Below are 17,220 nucleotides of genomic sequence, written 5' to 3'. Positions count from 1 at the left end.
AGTGGGGGAGAGGGTCAGAGAGAGAGAGAGGCAGAGAAAATCTTAAGCAGGCTGCAAACTCAGCACAGAGCATGACATGGGGCTTGATCCCACAAGCTGTGATCCTGACCTGAGCTGAAATCAAGAGTTGGATGCTTAATCAACTAAGCCACCCAGGTGCCCCTGTAGCTTTTTAAAATTTAAGTGGGCTCTGTGCCCAACGTGGGGCTTGAACTCACAACCTGCAGATCAAGAATTGCATATTGTAATGACTGAGCCAGCTAGGCACCCCTTCATTCCTATTTTAAATAGAGATAACTAAATCAGAAAATGAGAGGGTTTTTCCCCCCCCACTTAAAAATATCCAGTTTTTTAAAACTACACCTTGTTTCATGTTTTCAGAAATAATCACCAGTGGAACTGTTGTGAGACAGCCCTAGGTTTGAGTCCTGACACTACATTTTGTATTTGTGTGTATCTTGCTTGTCTGATAATGATGGGGCTAATAATACCTACTTTATGACTTGGTGTAGGTGGTAAAGATTAAATGAAATAATTTATGTTAAAGACTTCTTACATAATAAGTGCCCAACTAACTAATGGCTAGCCACGATGATGGTGATGATGATGACCTGTAAATTTTAACCAGTGAAAAAATTGAACGTAAGCATCAACAAAGGAATAAAACCTAAACGAACTTAGTATATGTTCTTGTCTATCTTTTATAACAACATGGATGTAGTGGTTTATTTCCTACTGCTAGTCTGTGTCTTTACAGCTTTCCCATGGTCTTAAACTGCCCAAGAATGACACTAATGTCACATTGTATTTTAGTGGTGGTTAAATTAGTGTTTGCCTCAGTGAACATTTACAGACGGAGGGTGGAGTTAACCTAACGGTTTTCAAGGAGCACTTTGCTAGACCTTGCTTTTTTTTTCTTAAATAAACCCTGGTTTCATTCATAGAAACAGTGAAGTTCTTTCCTGCTATGTTCATATCTCAGAAAGTCCTGGGACATCATAGAAAGGTGTCAGACAGACTTGAATTCAGTTCTTGGCTCTTCCATTTATAGTCATAGTTGAGTGATCAAAGGACCTTGCCGCCTCTTCTTAAAAAAAATTTTTTTAATGTTTATTTTTGAGAGAGAGACAGAGCCAGGGAAGGACAGAGAGCGAGAGCGAGAGCGAGAGAGAGAGAGAGAGAGAGAGAATCCAAAACAGGCTCCAAGCTCTGAGCCATCAGCACAGAGCCTGATGCAAGGCTTGAACTCATGAACTGTGAGATCATGACCTGAGCCGAAGTTGGACACTCAACCGACTGAGCTACCCAGGTGCCCCATCCTCCTTTATGCGTTAGAAGAAAAGTAGGGTACCATCTCCTTAGGAAGTTGTGAGGATTATGTGAAATGGCCTGGGTGTAGGCTTGTGGCTTGGCCAGAGTATGTGTTTAATGAATATTCCTTCTTGAAATTTTGAATAATTTTGGTATAGTAGCTTTTGGTAATAAGCAGTGAACTTTAATTTTTTTTAATGTTTATTCATTTTTGAGAGACAGAGCGCAAGTGGGGGAGGGACAGAGAGAGAGGGAGACACAGAAGCTGAAGCAGGTGCCAGGCTCTGAACTGTCAGCACAGAGCCCAGTGCAGGGCTCCAACCCCTGAACTGTGAGATCATGATCTGAGCCAAAGTCCGATGCTTAACCAACTGAGCCACCCAGGTGCCCCAGCAGTGAACTTACTTTTAATGCTAGCGGCCTTGGATTATGTTTTCTCTTTCCTGAAGTTATGTCTTAAGGAAGAGAAATGTGTGTTAAAATACCTGATGGGGCATCTGGGTGGCTCAGTCAGTTAAGTGACTGACTTCCGCTTAGGTCATGCATAATCTTACGGTTTGTGAGTTGGAGCCCAGCGTCGTGCACTGTGCTGACAGCTCGGAGCCTGGAGCCTGCTCTGGATTCTGTGGCTTCCTCTCTCTCTGCCCCTCCTCACTTGTACTCTATCTCTCTCAGAATAAACATTAAAAAAAATTTTTTTTTTAAATTTTTTTTTTTTGACGTTTATTTATTTTTGAGACAGAGAGAGACAGAGCATGAACGGGGGAGGGGCAGAGAGAGAGGGAGACACAGAATCGGAAACAGGCTCCAGGCTCTGAGCCATCAGCCCAGAGCCCGACGCGGGGCTCGAACTCACGGACCGCGAGATCGTGACCTGGCTGAAGTCGGATGCTTAACCGACTGAGCCACCCAGGCACCCCTAAAAAAATTTTTTTTAATTAAAAAAATATCAAAACACCTGATAGAATCATTTGCAGTGATTAGAAAATGACTTGATTAACATTGAGCTACCACCTCACAGTAGTCAGTGTCTAAAATTAACAACTCAGGAAACAACAGATGCTGGCAGTGATGTGGAGAAACGGGAACCCTCTTACACTGGTTTTGGGAATGCAAACTGGTGCAGCTGCTTTGGAAAACAGTGTGGAGTTTCCTCAAAAAATTAAAAATAGAATTACCCTACAACCCAGCAATAGCACTTTGGATTTATCCAAAGGATAGAGGAGTGCTGATTCACAGGGGCACATGTACCCCAATGTTTATAGCAGTGCCATCAACAATAGCCAAATTCTGGAGAGAGCCCAAATGTCCATCAACTGATGAATGAATAAAGAAGTTGCAGTTTGTATATACAATGGAATACTACTTGGCAATGACAAGAATGAATTCTTGCCATTTGCAACAACGTGGCTGGAACTGGAGAGTATTATGCTAAATGAAATAAGTCAGTCAGAGAAACACAGATACATGTTTTCACTCATGTGGAATTTGAGAAACTCAACAGAAGACTATGGGGGAAGGGAAGGGGAAAAAATAGTTTCAAACAGAGAGAGAGGGAGGCAAACCATAAGAGACTCTTAAATACAGAGAACAAACAGGGTGGATGGGGAGGTGGCAGGAGGGAAGGGAGAAAAGGGTGATGGGCATTGAGGAGGGCACTTGTTGGGATGAGCACTGGGTGTTGTATATAAGTGATGAATCATGGGACTCTACTCCCGAAACCAAGAGTACACCGTATGTACTGTATGTTAGCTGACTTGACAATATATCATATTTAGAAGAAAAAAATAAAATAGATAAAGAAAATAACTTGGTTAAAGCTCTATTGTACCCCCTTAGGAAAAGAGTCAGACTTGGGTCAATTGGCAACCTTTCATTTGTCTTCTGCCCTATGAGCCCAGCATATCTGGCACCAGAAGGGGTTGTGAGTGTTATTCATATATGAGATACTGTCTAGCAAGGGCAACTAGAGGCATAATTAAAGATTAAAATTGGGAGTTTTGTGTAATTTTTTTTATTTTGAAATACAGACTCTTGAGCTGTGGAGGAAATTGGTATCGACCTCTAAATAGTCATGCTGCTCTGCTAGACAAATATTGGACCAAAATTCACATGGATAACATGGATAAGAAAGAACTGAATGAGGTATGTCGTTATTAGTGAGAAAGTACAGATGCTTTTCTTTAGTTTTTATTGTTAAAAGTTCCAGATATACATGTAAATAGAGGAAATGGTATAATGAATCACCAAAATACTCATTAATAGTTAATGTACTAACATTTTACTGTACTAACTTCATCTGGTATTTATTTGCGAATATATTGGAAAGCAAACGTTTCATACTTATGCATCTCTAAAAACTTAAATGCATTTTCATGCGTAATCACAATAACTTTATTATACTCTATAAAATGAACAGTAATTCCTCAGTAACATTTTTTTTAAGGTTTATTTATTTATTTTGAGAGAGAGCGCATGTGTGTAAGCATGAGCAGGCGATGGACAGAGAGAGAGGGAGAGAATCTCAAGCAGGCTCCTCACTGTTAGTGTAGAGCCTAAAGTAGGGCTCAAACCCACGAACTGTGAAATCATGACCTGAGCTGAGATCAAGAGTCAGACACTCAACTGACTGAGCCACCCAGGTGCCCTATCCTCATTACCATATAATTCTCAGACTGTATTTAAGTTTTCTCCATTGTTTCCAAAGAACTTTTTTTGTTTACTAAGTTGTTTTGTAACTAATGTCTTTAACACCCAGCAACTTAGTGTACATTGTGTTCCGGGTATTAATGAAAATTGAGATAAATTATTATTTTTTTTATTTTCCACATTGATTCACTTTAGTTTTTGCTGGTTATCCTTAATCATTATGAGGTGTACCTCTCTTCACCCTGCTAACCTCTCATTTTCCCTTTGTATCTACTCCCTCATTTGGAAAGCTTCCTAATCTGCAATGCTTCATTTTAGAGAAGTGCATTGTCAGTGATCATTCAGGCATGGGAAGGATGGGAAGGATGCTTTACTCTTGGTATAAGTTTTTATTTAAATAAGTGACAAGACAACATTATCAAATCTTTTAGTTGTTTATTAGCAGAGGGGGTTTTTCAGGGCGGTATCTACTTCACCATATTACTGGAGAAGGCTTGATCGTGCAATCTCTCAGAAGCCTTCTCTTGCCAGTGTGGTTTTTTTCTTTTTTTTTAATAACTCTGCAGCCTGTTTTGGACTTGTTAATTTCTTATCTTACTCTGGTTCCCAGGTGTCTTATTTCTGTGTATGTCTTTCCCCATTTTGCTGCCCGCAGCAGTAGCCCCTCCAGTGTCCCCAGCATCCACTATGCCTGGCCATTTGTAATTGTTTGGTGTATTACTGTGTTATCATGCAGCTCTTTTCTTTTGCAGTTGTAGACCTTTGAATGTTTAGTTTTCATTCCTAAATTGCCATCTGTTCTTTAAAAAGGACTGAAGTTCGCATTTAGGTGTGATTTTTTTTTTTTTTTGGGGGGAGATTGAAAGGATCAGAACAGCATTTACAGCTACTTTATTTTTTTTTCACTTGTGTTCTTAAAGTAAAAGCCAAAGCTCATCTTTCCATTCCTGTCATGAGCAGCTGTGAGTCATTCTGTTCACAGGACGTACCATAGGAGCATTCACCTCATCACTTATATGAAGTATATCATATTTAAATAGTTGACCTTGAGAGGCTCGCTTGTTATTTTTAAACTTCTGGACTTACTAATAAATTCTTATTCACCTGAATAAGTGACTGGTGGTGAAAACACTTGTGTATATTAGTTAGAAAATACAGTAATCTCCTATGCTGACCTCATGGGAAGTACAAGGAATTGCATTTCTATTGCTGTCACCCCCACTTATTTTATGCTTAGAAGGCTGTCTTTGACGTCTTGCTGAAATAACATTATATTTTAAAAATTAACTATTTACACACTTATATAATGGAATTACTACTCAGCAGTAAAAAGGACTAAACTAGTGATACATGAAGTGGTGTTTAGATGAATCTCAAAAACAATAGCTGAGTGAGAGAAACCAAACTACACGCTCCATCCTATATGATTACATGTATGTGACAGACTTGAAAGCAGAACCATAGGGATTGGATTCTGATTCCTGATTCCCACAGGCAGGGGTGTGGGGGAAGGGACTGACTGCAGAAGCGACATGAGGGAACTGTTTGTTTAAGGGGTGATGAAAATAGTCTATATTTTGTGGTGACCAAGGTCATGAATATATATGACCGATTTTATAAATGTTCCATCCCTACACAAAAATTTATATTCTGTATTTAAAAAACCTGTGTGTGTATCCATTTAATTGAATTTATTTTGTTTTCTGTTTTCATTTTTAATCCATATTCAATGTTTTCAGCAATATTTGTTGTAAAATCCTTCAGTAAAACAACATGAAGAAGTAAAATCTATGAGATCTGCCACTTCAGATGACATTTGTTAAAAGGTTTTAGTTCTTTATCTTTGTAAATATGTGTATATTACATAATACAGAGTAAGTGCATCTTTCATATACAAATTGGAATGACAATATACCTTCAAGGTAACTTAAATGTATTGGATGACAATATTTCTTTTCTTTAAAAATTTTTTTTTGTATTAACTATACACCTGATGTGGGAACTGATGACCCCAAGATCAAGTGCCACATGTTCTACTAACTTAGCCAGCCTGGTGCCCCTGGATGACAGTATTTCTAATATATACATATTTCCCTTCCTTTTAAAATAGACTTGCCTGAATAAGTCCATATCATAAAACCTTGGAACCAATGTCATGAGCACTAATTATCATTCTGCAGAAAATTTTCAATAGTTATTGAAGTGAATAGGACTACATCTTTTGCCTTTTAATTTCTGTTGTTTGCTTTTTTTAATTTTAATTTTATTTTAAAGTTTTTTTTTTTTAAGTTTATTTATGTATTTTGAGAGAGACAGAGAGAGCACACATGTGCAAGCAGGGGAGGGGCAGAGAGAAAGGGAGAGAGAGCATCCCAAGCAGGCACTGTGCTGTCAGCATAGAGCTGGAGGAGGGCCTTGAATCCACGAACTGCGAGATCATAACCTGAGCTGAAACCAAGAGTTGGACAGTCGGATGCCCAGCCGACTGAGCCACCCAGGTGCCCCTGTTGTTTGCTTTTTAAAGATCAATTGCTTTTTATCAGTACTTAACATTAATCGTTTTACTGTGGTTTGGTTTTACACACTTCCTTTCTCTTTTCCTATTAACTGCTTCTGATTGCATTTGCTGAGAAATGACATAACAAACCTTACTAGAATTTCGTTTAAAATCAGAGTAAGTATTGGGGCGCCTTGGTGGCTCAGTCAGTTGAGCCTCTGTCTGACTCTTGGTTGCGGCTCAGGTCATGATCTCAACACTTAGTGAGTTGAGCCCCGCATTTGGCTCTGTGCTGGCAGCATGGAGCCTGCATGGGATGCTCTCTCTTTCCTCTCTCTCTGCCCTTCCCCAACTCACGATATTTCTATCTCTCAAAATAAAGTTAAAAATTAGAGTAAGTAGTACTTGCAGGATTTTTCAGTGAGTCAGTTCCTAGGACTTGGATGTATATGTTGCTTGGACACCCTTTTACCATCTGGCTTCTACACCCTAGGTTGTGTAAATGGTGAGGTTGCCAGATAACTGCGTTTGGCTAGGAAAAAAAGTTGTGGTCTTTGAGGGCGACAGGGGTGTGGGTATTGGCATAAGTTCTTACACAGTAGTTCCCCCTTATCCCTGTTACTTTTTGTTCTTTCAGCTACCCATGGTCAACCTCAGTCTAGATGGTCCTCCTTCTGATGTTGTCAGAAGGCCAGAAATAGCCTGACAGTATGTCACAATGCCTGTGTCATTCATCTCACTTTATCTCATGTAGGCATTTTATCATTTTACGTTATCGTAGTACAAAATATATTGAATAAATTTCTTTTTTTTTTAATTTTTAATGTTTTTATTTTTGAGAGAGAGAGCGTGAGTGGGGAAGGGGCAGAGAGAAGGAGACACAGAATCGGAAGCAGGCTCTGTTCTGACAGCTCAGAGCCTGACGCGGGGCTGGAACTCACAAACTGTGAGATCATGACCTGAGCTGAAGTCGGACACTTAACCAACTGAGCCACCCAGGTGCCCCAGTACAAGATATATTGAGAGACCACATTCATATAATGTTTATTACAGCATATTGTTATAATTCTATTATATTATTAATTATTGTTAACTTCTTACTATGCTTAATTTATAAATTAAACTTTATCATAGGAATGTCTGTTTTGGAAAAAAACATAGTATTTATAGGGTTTCATACTAACTGCAGTTTCACGTATCCACTGGGGTCTTGGGACGTATCCCCTGTGGATAAGGGGGGGACAACTGTACTTGGTACAAATTTTATTTTTATTTATTTTAATTTTTTTTTTTAATTTTTTTTTTTCAACGTTTATTTATTTTTGGGACAGAGAGAGACAGAGCATGAATGGGGGAGGGGCAGAGAGAGAGGGAGACACAGAATCGGAAACAGGCTCCAGGCTCTGAGCCATCAGCCCAGAGCCCAACGCGGGGCTCGAACTCACGGACCGCGAGATCGTGACCTGGCTGAAGTCGGACGCTCAACCGACTGTGCCACCCAGGCGCCCCTGTACTTGGTACAAATTTTAGAGGGAAATTCATTTTTTGGTTGACTAATATCAGCAGGAGTTCACTGTGCTTTTAAAAATCACTGTGTCTGCTGCTAAATTTTCTTTGCTTTTTTTTCTCCCTCTGTCAGGTTCTTCAGAACAGATATCCCAGCCTCTTGGCAGTAACTGATCACTTGCTTGACATTTACATCCAAATTACTGGAGAGAAACATCACTCTCAGAATGATAGTTCTGTTACATGTGAACAGGCACCTGAGGAAGTTTCAGAAGCCAGAAGAGAAAACAAAGGACTAAGCCTTGAGGGAAGAGAGTTGTCTCTAAGGTACTGGATTAAACCTTGAGTGTATACGTATATATATTTTTAAATTTTAGAGTGAGAGTAGGGGAGAGGGGCAGAGGGAGAGAGAGAGAGAGAGAGAGAGAGAGAGAGAGAGAGAGACTCCTAAGCAGGCTCCATGCTCAGTGTGGAGCCCAACATGGGGCTCGATCCCACAACCCTGGGATCATGACCTGTGCCAAAATCAAGAGTCAGACACCCCACTGCCTGAGCCACCCAGACAACTCAAGTTGATATTCTGTTTATTCATTTTTTAAGTAGGCTCCATGCCCAATGTGTGGCTTGAACCCCTGACTCCAAGGTCAGGAGTCCCATACTCCACTGACTGAGCCAGCCAGGTGCCTCCTGAGTTGATGTTTTATTGATTGATTGGTTTTTAATGATTATTTATTTTTGAGAGAGCGAGTGCGCTCAAGAGCGCAAATGGGGGAGGGGCAAGCAGAGAGGGGGACATAGAATCTGAAGCAGGCTCCAGGCACCGAGCTGTCTGCCCAGATCCTGATGTGGGGCTCTAACTCACAAGCCATGAGATCATGACCTGAGCCAAAGTTGGGTCCTCAACCAACTGAGCCTCCCAGGCACCTCTTGAGTTGATACTGTAAAAATTCCTTCCCTTTAAAGTTCTTAGCAGCTAGCACTAAATGGTTATGAGGGGTCAGGTTTTGAAATTAGACCTGTGAACTGCTTCATGGTGTACAATCCTGTTTTCAGATCTTATAATCATTGAGAAGGCTTATTATAGGTAATGTTATTTTAGTTTTAAAAAGTAACTTTGGGGGCACCTGGCTGGCTCAGTTGGTAGAGCATGGGACTCTTAAACTCAGAGTCATGAGTTCAAGTCCCATATTGGGCATGGCGCCTACTTAAAAAAAATTTTAAAAGAAAAAATAATAACTTTATTTAAAGAAAAATCTGTATTTATTTGGGTGCAGAGAAAGGGAGAAGAATTCCAAGCAGGCCCTGCGCAATCAGCGTGGAGCCTGATGCACGGCTTGATCTCACAAACTGTGAGTCACATGCTTAACTGACTGAACCACCCAGGCACCCCCAAAAAATAACTTTAGAAGGTTGGGACTAGTTACTGACATAATTCTTTCTCTAGCTTTTTTTGTTGTTGTTACATTTGGGGTCATAAATAAGACTCGGATTTTGCTTATATGTATGGGTTCTGGGCCTTTGCTTTCTTTTCTTGATGGTTGACTTGCCCTTTGAGAAGTGAGCATTAGGAATGGACAGTTCCCCTCAGTTTGCTCTGAGAATTTATTGGCCACCCCTCAACCTTGTTTGGCATGGATTGGGGTAAAATGAATGATAGATCACTTCCTGGTAGGGGTAGGGAGTGGGACCCCCTCACTTATTCTTTCCACTGCTCTGTTTATTTTCACAATGTCAGAGTTACAGTGAGACTTCATTGTCTGGTGTCTCCAGACTTAAGTGGATTGAATTTAACGCTGATGTCTTTGTTGTCTATGACCTATGGTCTTTTATTTCCTGGCTTTTTTTTTTTTTTTTTTAAAGGGATCTACTGAATTGGTGTAATAGGATCGTTCATAGCTTTGACAGTCTGTCTTCATCAGCATCCTTAAATATTTTTCAAGAGGTAAGAGAATCTTCAGAATCTTCCTGTTTGTTTTCTCTGTACTCTATAAGGCTATTGATTTTCATTTTTATTTTCTGTCTCTTGGCTGCTATCAGGATTTTTCTTTTGTGTTTATTATTCCTAGCTAGTTAAAACCAAACTAATGTCTTAAAACTGTGCATAATAAATGTTTGGTTTTGAAACAGGTTACTACTAATAACAAATAAGTATAGTTTGGATAGAGTAAAACAGACACTGAAATTAAAGATAAATAAAAACAAAATCTCCCAGGTGATAAGAGTGTTGTAAAATGTAGCATTTCTAAAATGTTTAGTATTTAAGGGTCCCTGGCTGGCCCAGTATAGCATCTTGATCTTGGGGTAGTGGTTTTGAGCCTCACATTGGGTGTGGTGCCTACTGAAAAAAATGTTCAATATTTATTCCTAGATATAATTTCAGTCTGTCTGATAGAGTTTTATTTGTCTGATCCCTCCACTAGTCTCTGTAGGACCTTTTAACTTTGTTCAGAAAAATTTATGTGGGGGTTGCAAAGTATAGCCTTGTATGCTGGGCTTGGGGAAAAAATGTGTTATGTGGGAGTGAAACCCTATTGAATTACAACTCTGCCATATTTTAGATTTAGAGATTTGTTCCTGCCTGTTTAGGAATAAAAGTGATACTGCCTGAAGATCAGTGGGCTCTCAAAGCACTGACCACTTTTGATTAGAGTTTAGTCCCTGCAGCTGTTTCCAATTTTCCACTTTCTCTCCAGCTGCTTTTGGGGAGGGGTGCTTTTCCCATAGTCTCCCCTCCTCAGTCTCCATCCTCACTCCGCTCGCAAAAGCACCTCCCTTCCTGCACCTTCTCGCTCCCCAGGTTCACTTCTCCGCGCCGCATACCTGCTGAATTCTGTGGTTCAGGTTGTGCAGATTGTTGTGTTAATCCTCCAGTCAGTTTTCTAGGTGTGTAGGATGGTTTAGTGTTGGTCTGGCTGTATTTCATGGACGCGAGACACACAAAAAACTTCCATGCTGTTCGCCACTTTTGATTATAAAGTGTTCTGGTTTCTGTTAGCTAGGATTGAGGAGAGTTTACAGTGTCTTGTTGTGTTTGGCAGTTAGCTTGAGTAGAAAGAAACCACATATGGAGTTCACACTTATGGGGAGCCGAACCTGAAATGCTGTGTGTCAGTCCTTGCTTGAATTTCGATCTTCTCTCCCATGAACTTGCCTTCTCATTCCCCTAAATTTCTCATTTTTCTAAGAAAAACTTTGTTTTTTATTTAAAAAATTTTTTTTTAACATTTATTTATTATTGAGAAACAGAGACAGAGCATGAGCGGGGGAGGGGCAGAGAGAGAGGGAGACACAGAATCCGAAGCAGGCCCCAGGCTCTGAGCTGTCAGCACAGAGCCCGATGCAGGGCTTGAACCCACGAACCACAAGATCATGACCTGAGCCGAAGTTGGACACTTAACCAACTGAGCCACCCAGGCACCCCTGTTTTATATTTTTAAAATAAAACTGGGGCATTAATAGGATTCCTATTATCTTTAGTCTCTGTTTTAGAATGTCATTCTGTGTGTTTGCATAGAACCACTTTATTGAGATAAAATTCACATACCATAGAATCCACTCTTTTATTAAAGTTTGCAACTCAGCGTTTTTTACTGTATTCACAGAATTATGGAACCATCACCACTATCTAATTATAGAACTCTCTCTAATTGCATCACCCCAAAGGAAAACCATGTACCCATTAGCCATTATCCTCATTTTCCCCTCTCTATGTCCCCTGGCAACCACTGATCTACCTTCTGTCTATAGATTAGCTAAATTTGGACATTTCATATAAATGGAATCATACAATACATGACTCTTTGTATCTGGCTTCTTTGACTCCGCTTATTTTCTCGGTTAATCCATGTTGTAGTATGAGTGAATACTTCATTCTTTTTTTTTTGGCTGAATAACATTTTACTGTATCAATATATCACATTTTGTTATCCATTTATTTGTTAATGGATATGTGGGTTATCTTTACCTTTTGGCTACCTGAATAATGCTGCCCTGAACATTTGTATACAAGTATTTTATTAATATAGAAACAGTATATATGTATTGTTGAAAATGGGAAAATATAGGAAAGCAAAGTGATAAAAATATTCTTTCATTCAGAGGTACTCCAGCACTTTTAACACCTTGGTGTATCTCCTTCCAGATATTTTTCCTCTTTTTTAAGATTTTATTTTTAAGTAATTTCTATATCTAATGTGGGGCTCAAACTCACAACCCGGATATCAAGAGTCACATGCATTACTGACTGAGCCAGCTAGGCGCTCCCAGATTTTTTTCTGAGCATATAAGCTTAAGAATGCTTTTACTATCAGGGTTCCCCTCTTTACAGATACTATCTTTTTTTTTTTTAATTTTATTTTTAATGTTTATTTGTTTTTGAGAGAGACAGAGCACTAGCAGGAGAGGGGCAGAGAGAGAGGGAGACACAGAATCCGAAGCAGGCTCCAGGCTCTGAGCTGTCCGCACAGACCCCAGCATGGGGCTTGAAGCCACAACTGTGAGATCATGACCTGAACTGAAGTTGGATACTTAATTGACTGAGCCACCCAGGCGCCCCTAGAGATATTGTTGAAGAGATCAGGCCCGTTTTGCAGAACGTTCCACCTTTTGGCTTTATCCTGTTGCTTCTTCATTGCTCTGACACCAGCTGGTGTTCCGTAATTCAATCCAGTTCTGATACTGACTATCTCGAGTTAGTGTAGACCCTACAGGTCAAGGGTGCAGTCCTCTAGAAGACTGCCCCCATTTTAGACTCAGGCTGCAAGTCTTGGTGGCTACTCTCACTTGTGACCTACCAACTATAAATTCAGGGGTTCCCACGACCGTGTCATGATCAGTAACCCACAGAACTCATTGAAAGCACTATACTTACAGTATACGTAATAGTTTTATTATAAAAGGTATAACTTAAAGACAGTCAGATGGAGGAGACAAAAAGGGCAAAGTTTCAAGGATCCTGATTATACAGGAGCTTCTGTTCCTTTGGAGTCAGGGTGTGCTACCTTCCTGGTTCATTAGTATGTCCACCAACAAGGAGGTTCTCTGAACTTTGGATGTCCAGTGTTGTTGTTGTTGTTGTTGTTTTAATATTATTTATATTCAGAGAGATTGACCGTGAGTGGGGGAGGGACAGAGAGAATCCCAAGCAGGCTCCCTGCTGTCAGCTCAGAACCCTATGCGGGGCTCTATCTCATGAAATATGAGATCAGGACCTGAGTGGAAATCAAGACTTGGAAGCTTAACCAACTGAGCCACCCATGGCTTTTATTGGGGTCTTCTGTTATTGTCCATATGATGGAGCTCAATCTCTAGCCCCTCCTCCCACTCCAGAGGGTAGAACTTTCAGCTCCACCCCTCCAGTAAGTGCTGGGTCTTTCTGGCCAGACCAGCCCCTCCCTCAAACTGCCTAAGGGTCCCTCAGGAGTCACCTTGTTTATTAGCATAATAAACTCAAATATGATCCAAAGGGGCCCTAGTAAATAACAAAAGACACTTCTTACTCTTGGTAATTCCAAGGGTTTTTGAAGCTCTGTGCCAGATACTAGGGACAAGGACTGGATAAGTTCCCTCTCTTTAAAAAAAATTTTTTTTAACATTTATTTATTATTGAGAGGCAGAGAGAGACAGAGCATGAGCATGGGAGGGGCAGAGAAGGGGGAGACATAGAATCTGAAGCAGGCTGCAGGCTCTGAGCTGTCAGCAGAGCCTGATGCATGGGTCAAACCCACAAACCACGAGATCATGACCTGAGCCAAAGTCGGATGCTCAACCAACTGAACCACCCAAGCGCCCCAAATTTTATTGATATTTTGACATTTGGTTGGTGGTGGCAGAACCAAATGTATTCTTTGTTTGCCACACTCGTGGTATCCTTTCCGTTGTCATTTTATCTCTTATCTTTCCTGTAAATGGAAATTTAACAAATGCACAATATATTCAAATTCAGACCTTTTTAAAAAAATTTTTTTGTTAATGTTTATTTATTTTTGAGACAGAGGGAGACATTGCGAGTGGGGGAGGGGCAGAGAGAGAAGGAGACACAGAATCTGAAACAGGCTTCAGGCTCTGAGCTGTCAGCACAGAGCCCGATGTGGGGCTTGAACCCATGAACTGTGAGATCATGACCTGAACCAAAGTCGGATGTTCAACTGACTGAGCCACCCAGGCGCCCCTCAAATTCAGACTTTTTTTGGGTAGACTCTTTTTTTGGTGGTGATATGTACTTTATATTTCATTACATCAGGAGACACATATCTGGTTGGCCTATCAGAAGTTGCTGAGATTGAGTACTGGATTAGGGTAATGACAATGTGATTTTTTTATTGTGCACCAAGAATTTACCTTTACAGCTAGAAATTAATCTTTTGGTGTTACTTCCACTGTAGAGTCAGATTTGTAAAATGAGACTTTTAAAGTTTTTTCCCAATTAACCAGTATTTTGATAGTAAAGGCTTCACATTTGTTTGTGTCTTGTCTCTCTTATGATAAGGTCCTTGATGCTAGAGCTGGTACTTTATTTCTACTCTCCTTACTCTTACAGAAATGTTCCTGCTGGGTTTTATGTTCTTTTTGTGGCCAGGATAGTGGCACTCTGTTATTAATACACTATTTTAAAAAGTCAGCCGGCATTGACCTTGGTTATTTTAATAGGCTCTGGACTGTTTCACAGCAATGCTTTCTAAGCATACAAGCAAACTGAAAATGGCAGAAGTCATTGGAAGCAAATTGAACATTTCCAAGAAAAAGGTATGTAGTACTATTTTTGCTTCTCTGTTGAAAGGAAGCTGGGTTATTTAGTTTATTTGCTAGTCTCTGGTCCTTACTTAGAACAGCTCCTTTGCAATAACTACCTCCTCTGAAAGTTGGTAGTTTCATTGCTCCCTTTCATGGACATAAAGCTCTCACTATCTTCTAAATAAGTAATTCTCCATGTGTTCTACATTCTTCTTTTTTTTTAAATTTTTTTTTATTACGTTTCTTTATTTTTGAGAGGCAGAGAAAGACAGAGCACAAGTAGGGGAGGGGCAGAGAGAGGGAGACACAGAATCTGAAGCAGGCTCCAGGCTCTGAGGTGTCCGCACAGAGCCCGATGCGGGGCTCGAACTCATGAATGGTGAGATCATGACCCGAGCCGAAGTCGGACGCTCAACTGACTGAGCCACCCAGGTGCCCGTCATGTGTTCTACATTTTTAAAGTGAGCTGCATTGTGCCTTATATCACATGCATGCTTTATTTTCTCTAGTGTTTTAATGAGCATTTTCTGTAGATTGTGGACTCAGGACTGGAATTGTTTTACTAACACCTTTGTCTATAGTTTTATGCACAATTAGATTTTTTCCACCTTTTCATTATTAACATCAGAAAAGTTGAAAAGAATAGTACAAAGAATAGTACTTAGGTTCATTGATGACATTTTTAATATTTTGCCATTCTTGCTTTATTTCAAAAATTGTATTTTTGGAGGAGAGAGCTTTTTAGCAGTGGTGATGGTAGCTAGAGAACTGTCTGAGGCCTGTCTTGTGGTAGATGGCTGGCATTCTCAAATGAATGATGACTCAAAAAAGCTTTATGTCAGGAACTGCTCCTTAGCATTCTGAACCTGTTGGGATGGTTTTGGCTGCAGGTGACAGAACACCTACTGAAAAGGGCTTACATAATAAAAGAAATGAAGTGCCTCAGTTGGCTTAGATTAATCATTATCCCTTTTGGTTGAAGAGAGATTTACTTTCCCTGAATACTTTGCTGCCCCTTCCATTCCTGACCCAAATCTAAACAAAATCTGGGTTCTTAGAGTTAGCAACGAGGATAAGAAAGAATGGCTCTTGGGTAGAGACCCTGGAGCCTCTCTGACAGCTTTTCTGTGTTTTGGCTGTGGTCAGATGTACTATGGTTTATTCAAGTCATTGTTTCCTGCATTATGTTAGAATCTAAAGCAGAGGAAAGCATAACTGAAGAAAAATCACTCTGATTTTTTTCATAAATTATAGGAGTAGAACTTTCTGTTCATTCACTATTGGAATATGTTAATGTGTTCACTTTAGAGATAGGCAGATATGGGCTTATTGGAATGAATAAAAACTACCATTACAGGGAAACATTCATGATCAATGTTTTCAAATAAAACCGCAGAAATTTAGAAAATTTTTAAAAAGACATAATTAAAGTTAACTCACCTGTCTTGGAAGTAGAAAATGCTTGTTAGTAAAGGGCTAATCAGAGGGGCACAGTAACCCACATGCATGAGGAAATGTTTGAAGCGTGTACAGAATTTTTTTAAAAGATCATACAGGGGGCGCCTGGGTGGCGCAGTCGGTTAAGCGTCCGACTTCAGCCAGGTCACGATCTCGCGGTCCGTGAGTTCGAGCCCCGCGTCAGGCTCTGGGCTGATGGCTCAGAGCCTGGAGCCTGTTTCCGATTCTGTGACTCCCTCTCTCTCTGCCCCTCCCCCGTTCATGCTCTGTCTCTCTCTGTCCCAAAAATAAATAAACGTTGAAAAAAAAAAAAAAAAGATCATACAGAAGTTTACTCTTTCCCCTCCCACAGGCTGAATTTTTCTGTCAACTTTATAAACCGGAAATTGTGATCAATGAGTTAGATGTGCAAGTGGGTCGAGTGCGGCTTCTTCGGAAACAAAGTGAGGCTGTCCACATACAGAGGTAAATAGGCTCTCAACTAGTCTGAGACTGTGGGCCGTTAGGAACATGATAGGAGGGTTAATCTAGCCCACTGTCTCCAAGCAAAACGTGTGTGAATGGTGATCTCTCCTCTGTGCTGGATGGTAAGAAGCAGTACTTTCCCAAAGTATATTCTGTGAAATTAGATGTTAATAGGTGAAGGAGGTGAGGAGGGTTGTTAGGGATTTGGGACTAGCAAAGATGTATCTTTGATTTTATTCATTGTAGTGTATTTAGCAGAGTAAGCTTCCCTTGGAAGTTAGGCTAGATCCTAACGTTAGTCTGTAAATTCCTTGAATGCTGGAATGATTCTGAGATCTAGTTACCATTCATTAAATACTTACTATACTCCTAACATTGTGCTGAGTGCTTTGCATATGTTCTCTCGTGTAGTGGTGGAAATAATTTTATGAATTAATAATTAGTGTCTTACAGCTGCCATAACAAATTACCATAACTTGGTGGCCTAAAACAACAGACATTTATTCTCTCACAGTTCTGGAGGCTTGAAGTCTGAAATCAAGATGTTGGCAGGACCATACTTCCCCTGAAGGCTTTTGCCTCTTCCTGGCTTCTAATGGCTA

General features: G+C 40.2%; 1 protein-coding gene across 1 annotated transcript in view; it reads left to right on the top strand.

Moving 5' to 3' along the window:
- MDN1 (midasin AAA ATPase 1) overlaps nt 1-17,220 on the top strand; it is a 173,021-nt gene that overhangs the window by 21,524 nt on the left and 134,277 nt on the right. The window contains exons 9-13 of the mRNA XM_043591932.1: nt 3,342-3,456; nt 8,097-8,290; nt 9,824-9,905; nt 14,612-14,707; nt 16,506-16,618. Of these exons, the coding sequence (XP_043447867.1) occupies nt 3,342-3,456; nt 8,097-8,290; nt 9,824-9,905; nt 14,612-14,707; nt 16,506-16,618 (600 nt within the window). The remainder of the gene's footprint in view (nt 1-3,341; nt 3,457-8,096; nt 8,291-9,823; nt 9,906-14,611; nt 14,708-16,505; nt 16,619-17,220) is intronic.

This window comes from Prionailurus bengalensis, chromosome B2, assembly GCF_016509475.1.
Source record: "Prionailurus bengalensis isolate Pbe53 chromosome B2, Fcat_Pben_1.1_paternal_pri, whole genome shotgun sequence".
Taxonomy (NCBI): Eukaryota; Metazoa; Chordata; class Mammalia; order Carnivora; family Felidae; genus Prionailurus; species Prionailurus bengalensis.
The sequence above is the reverse complement of the archived record's forward strand: the minus strand, read 5'-3'. Positions and strand labels throughout refer to the sequence as shown.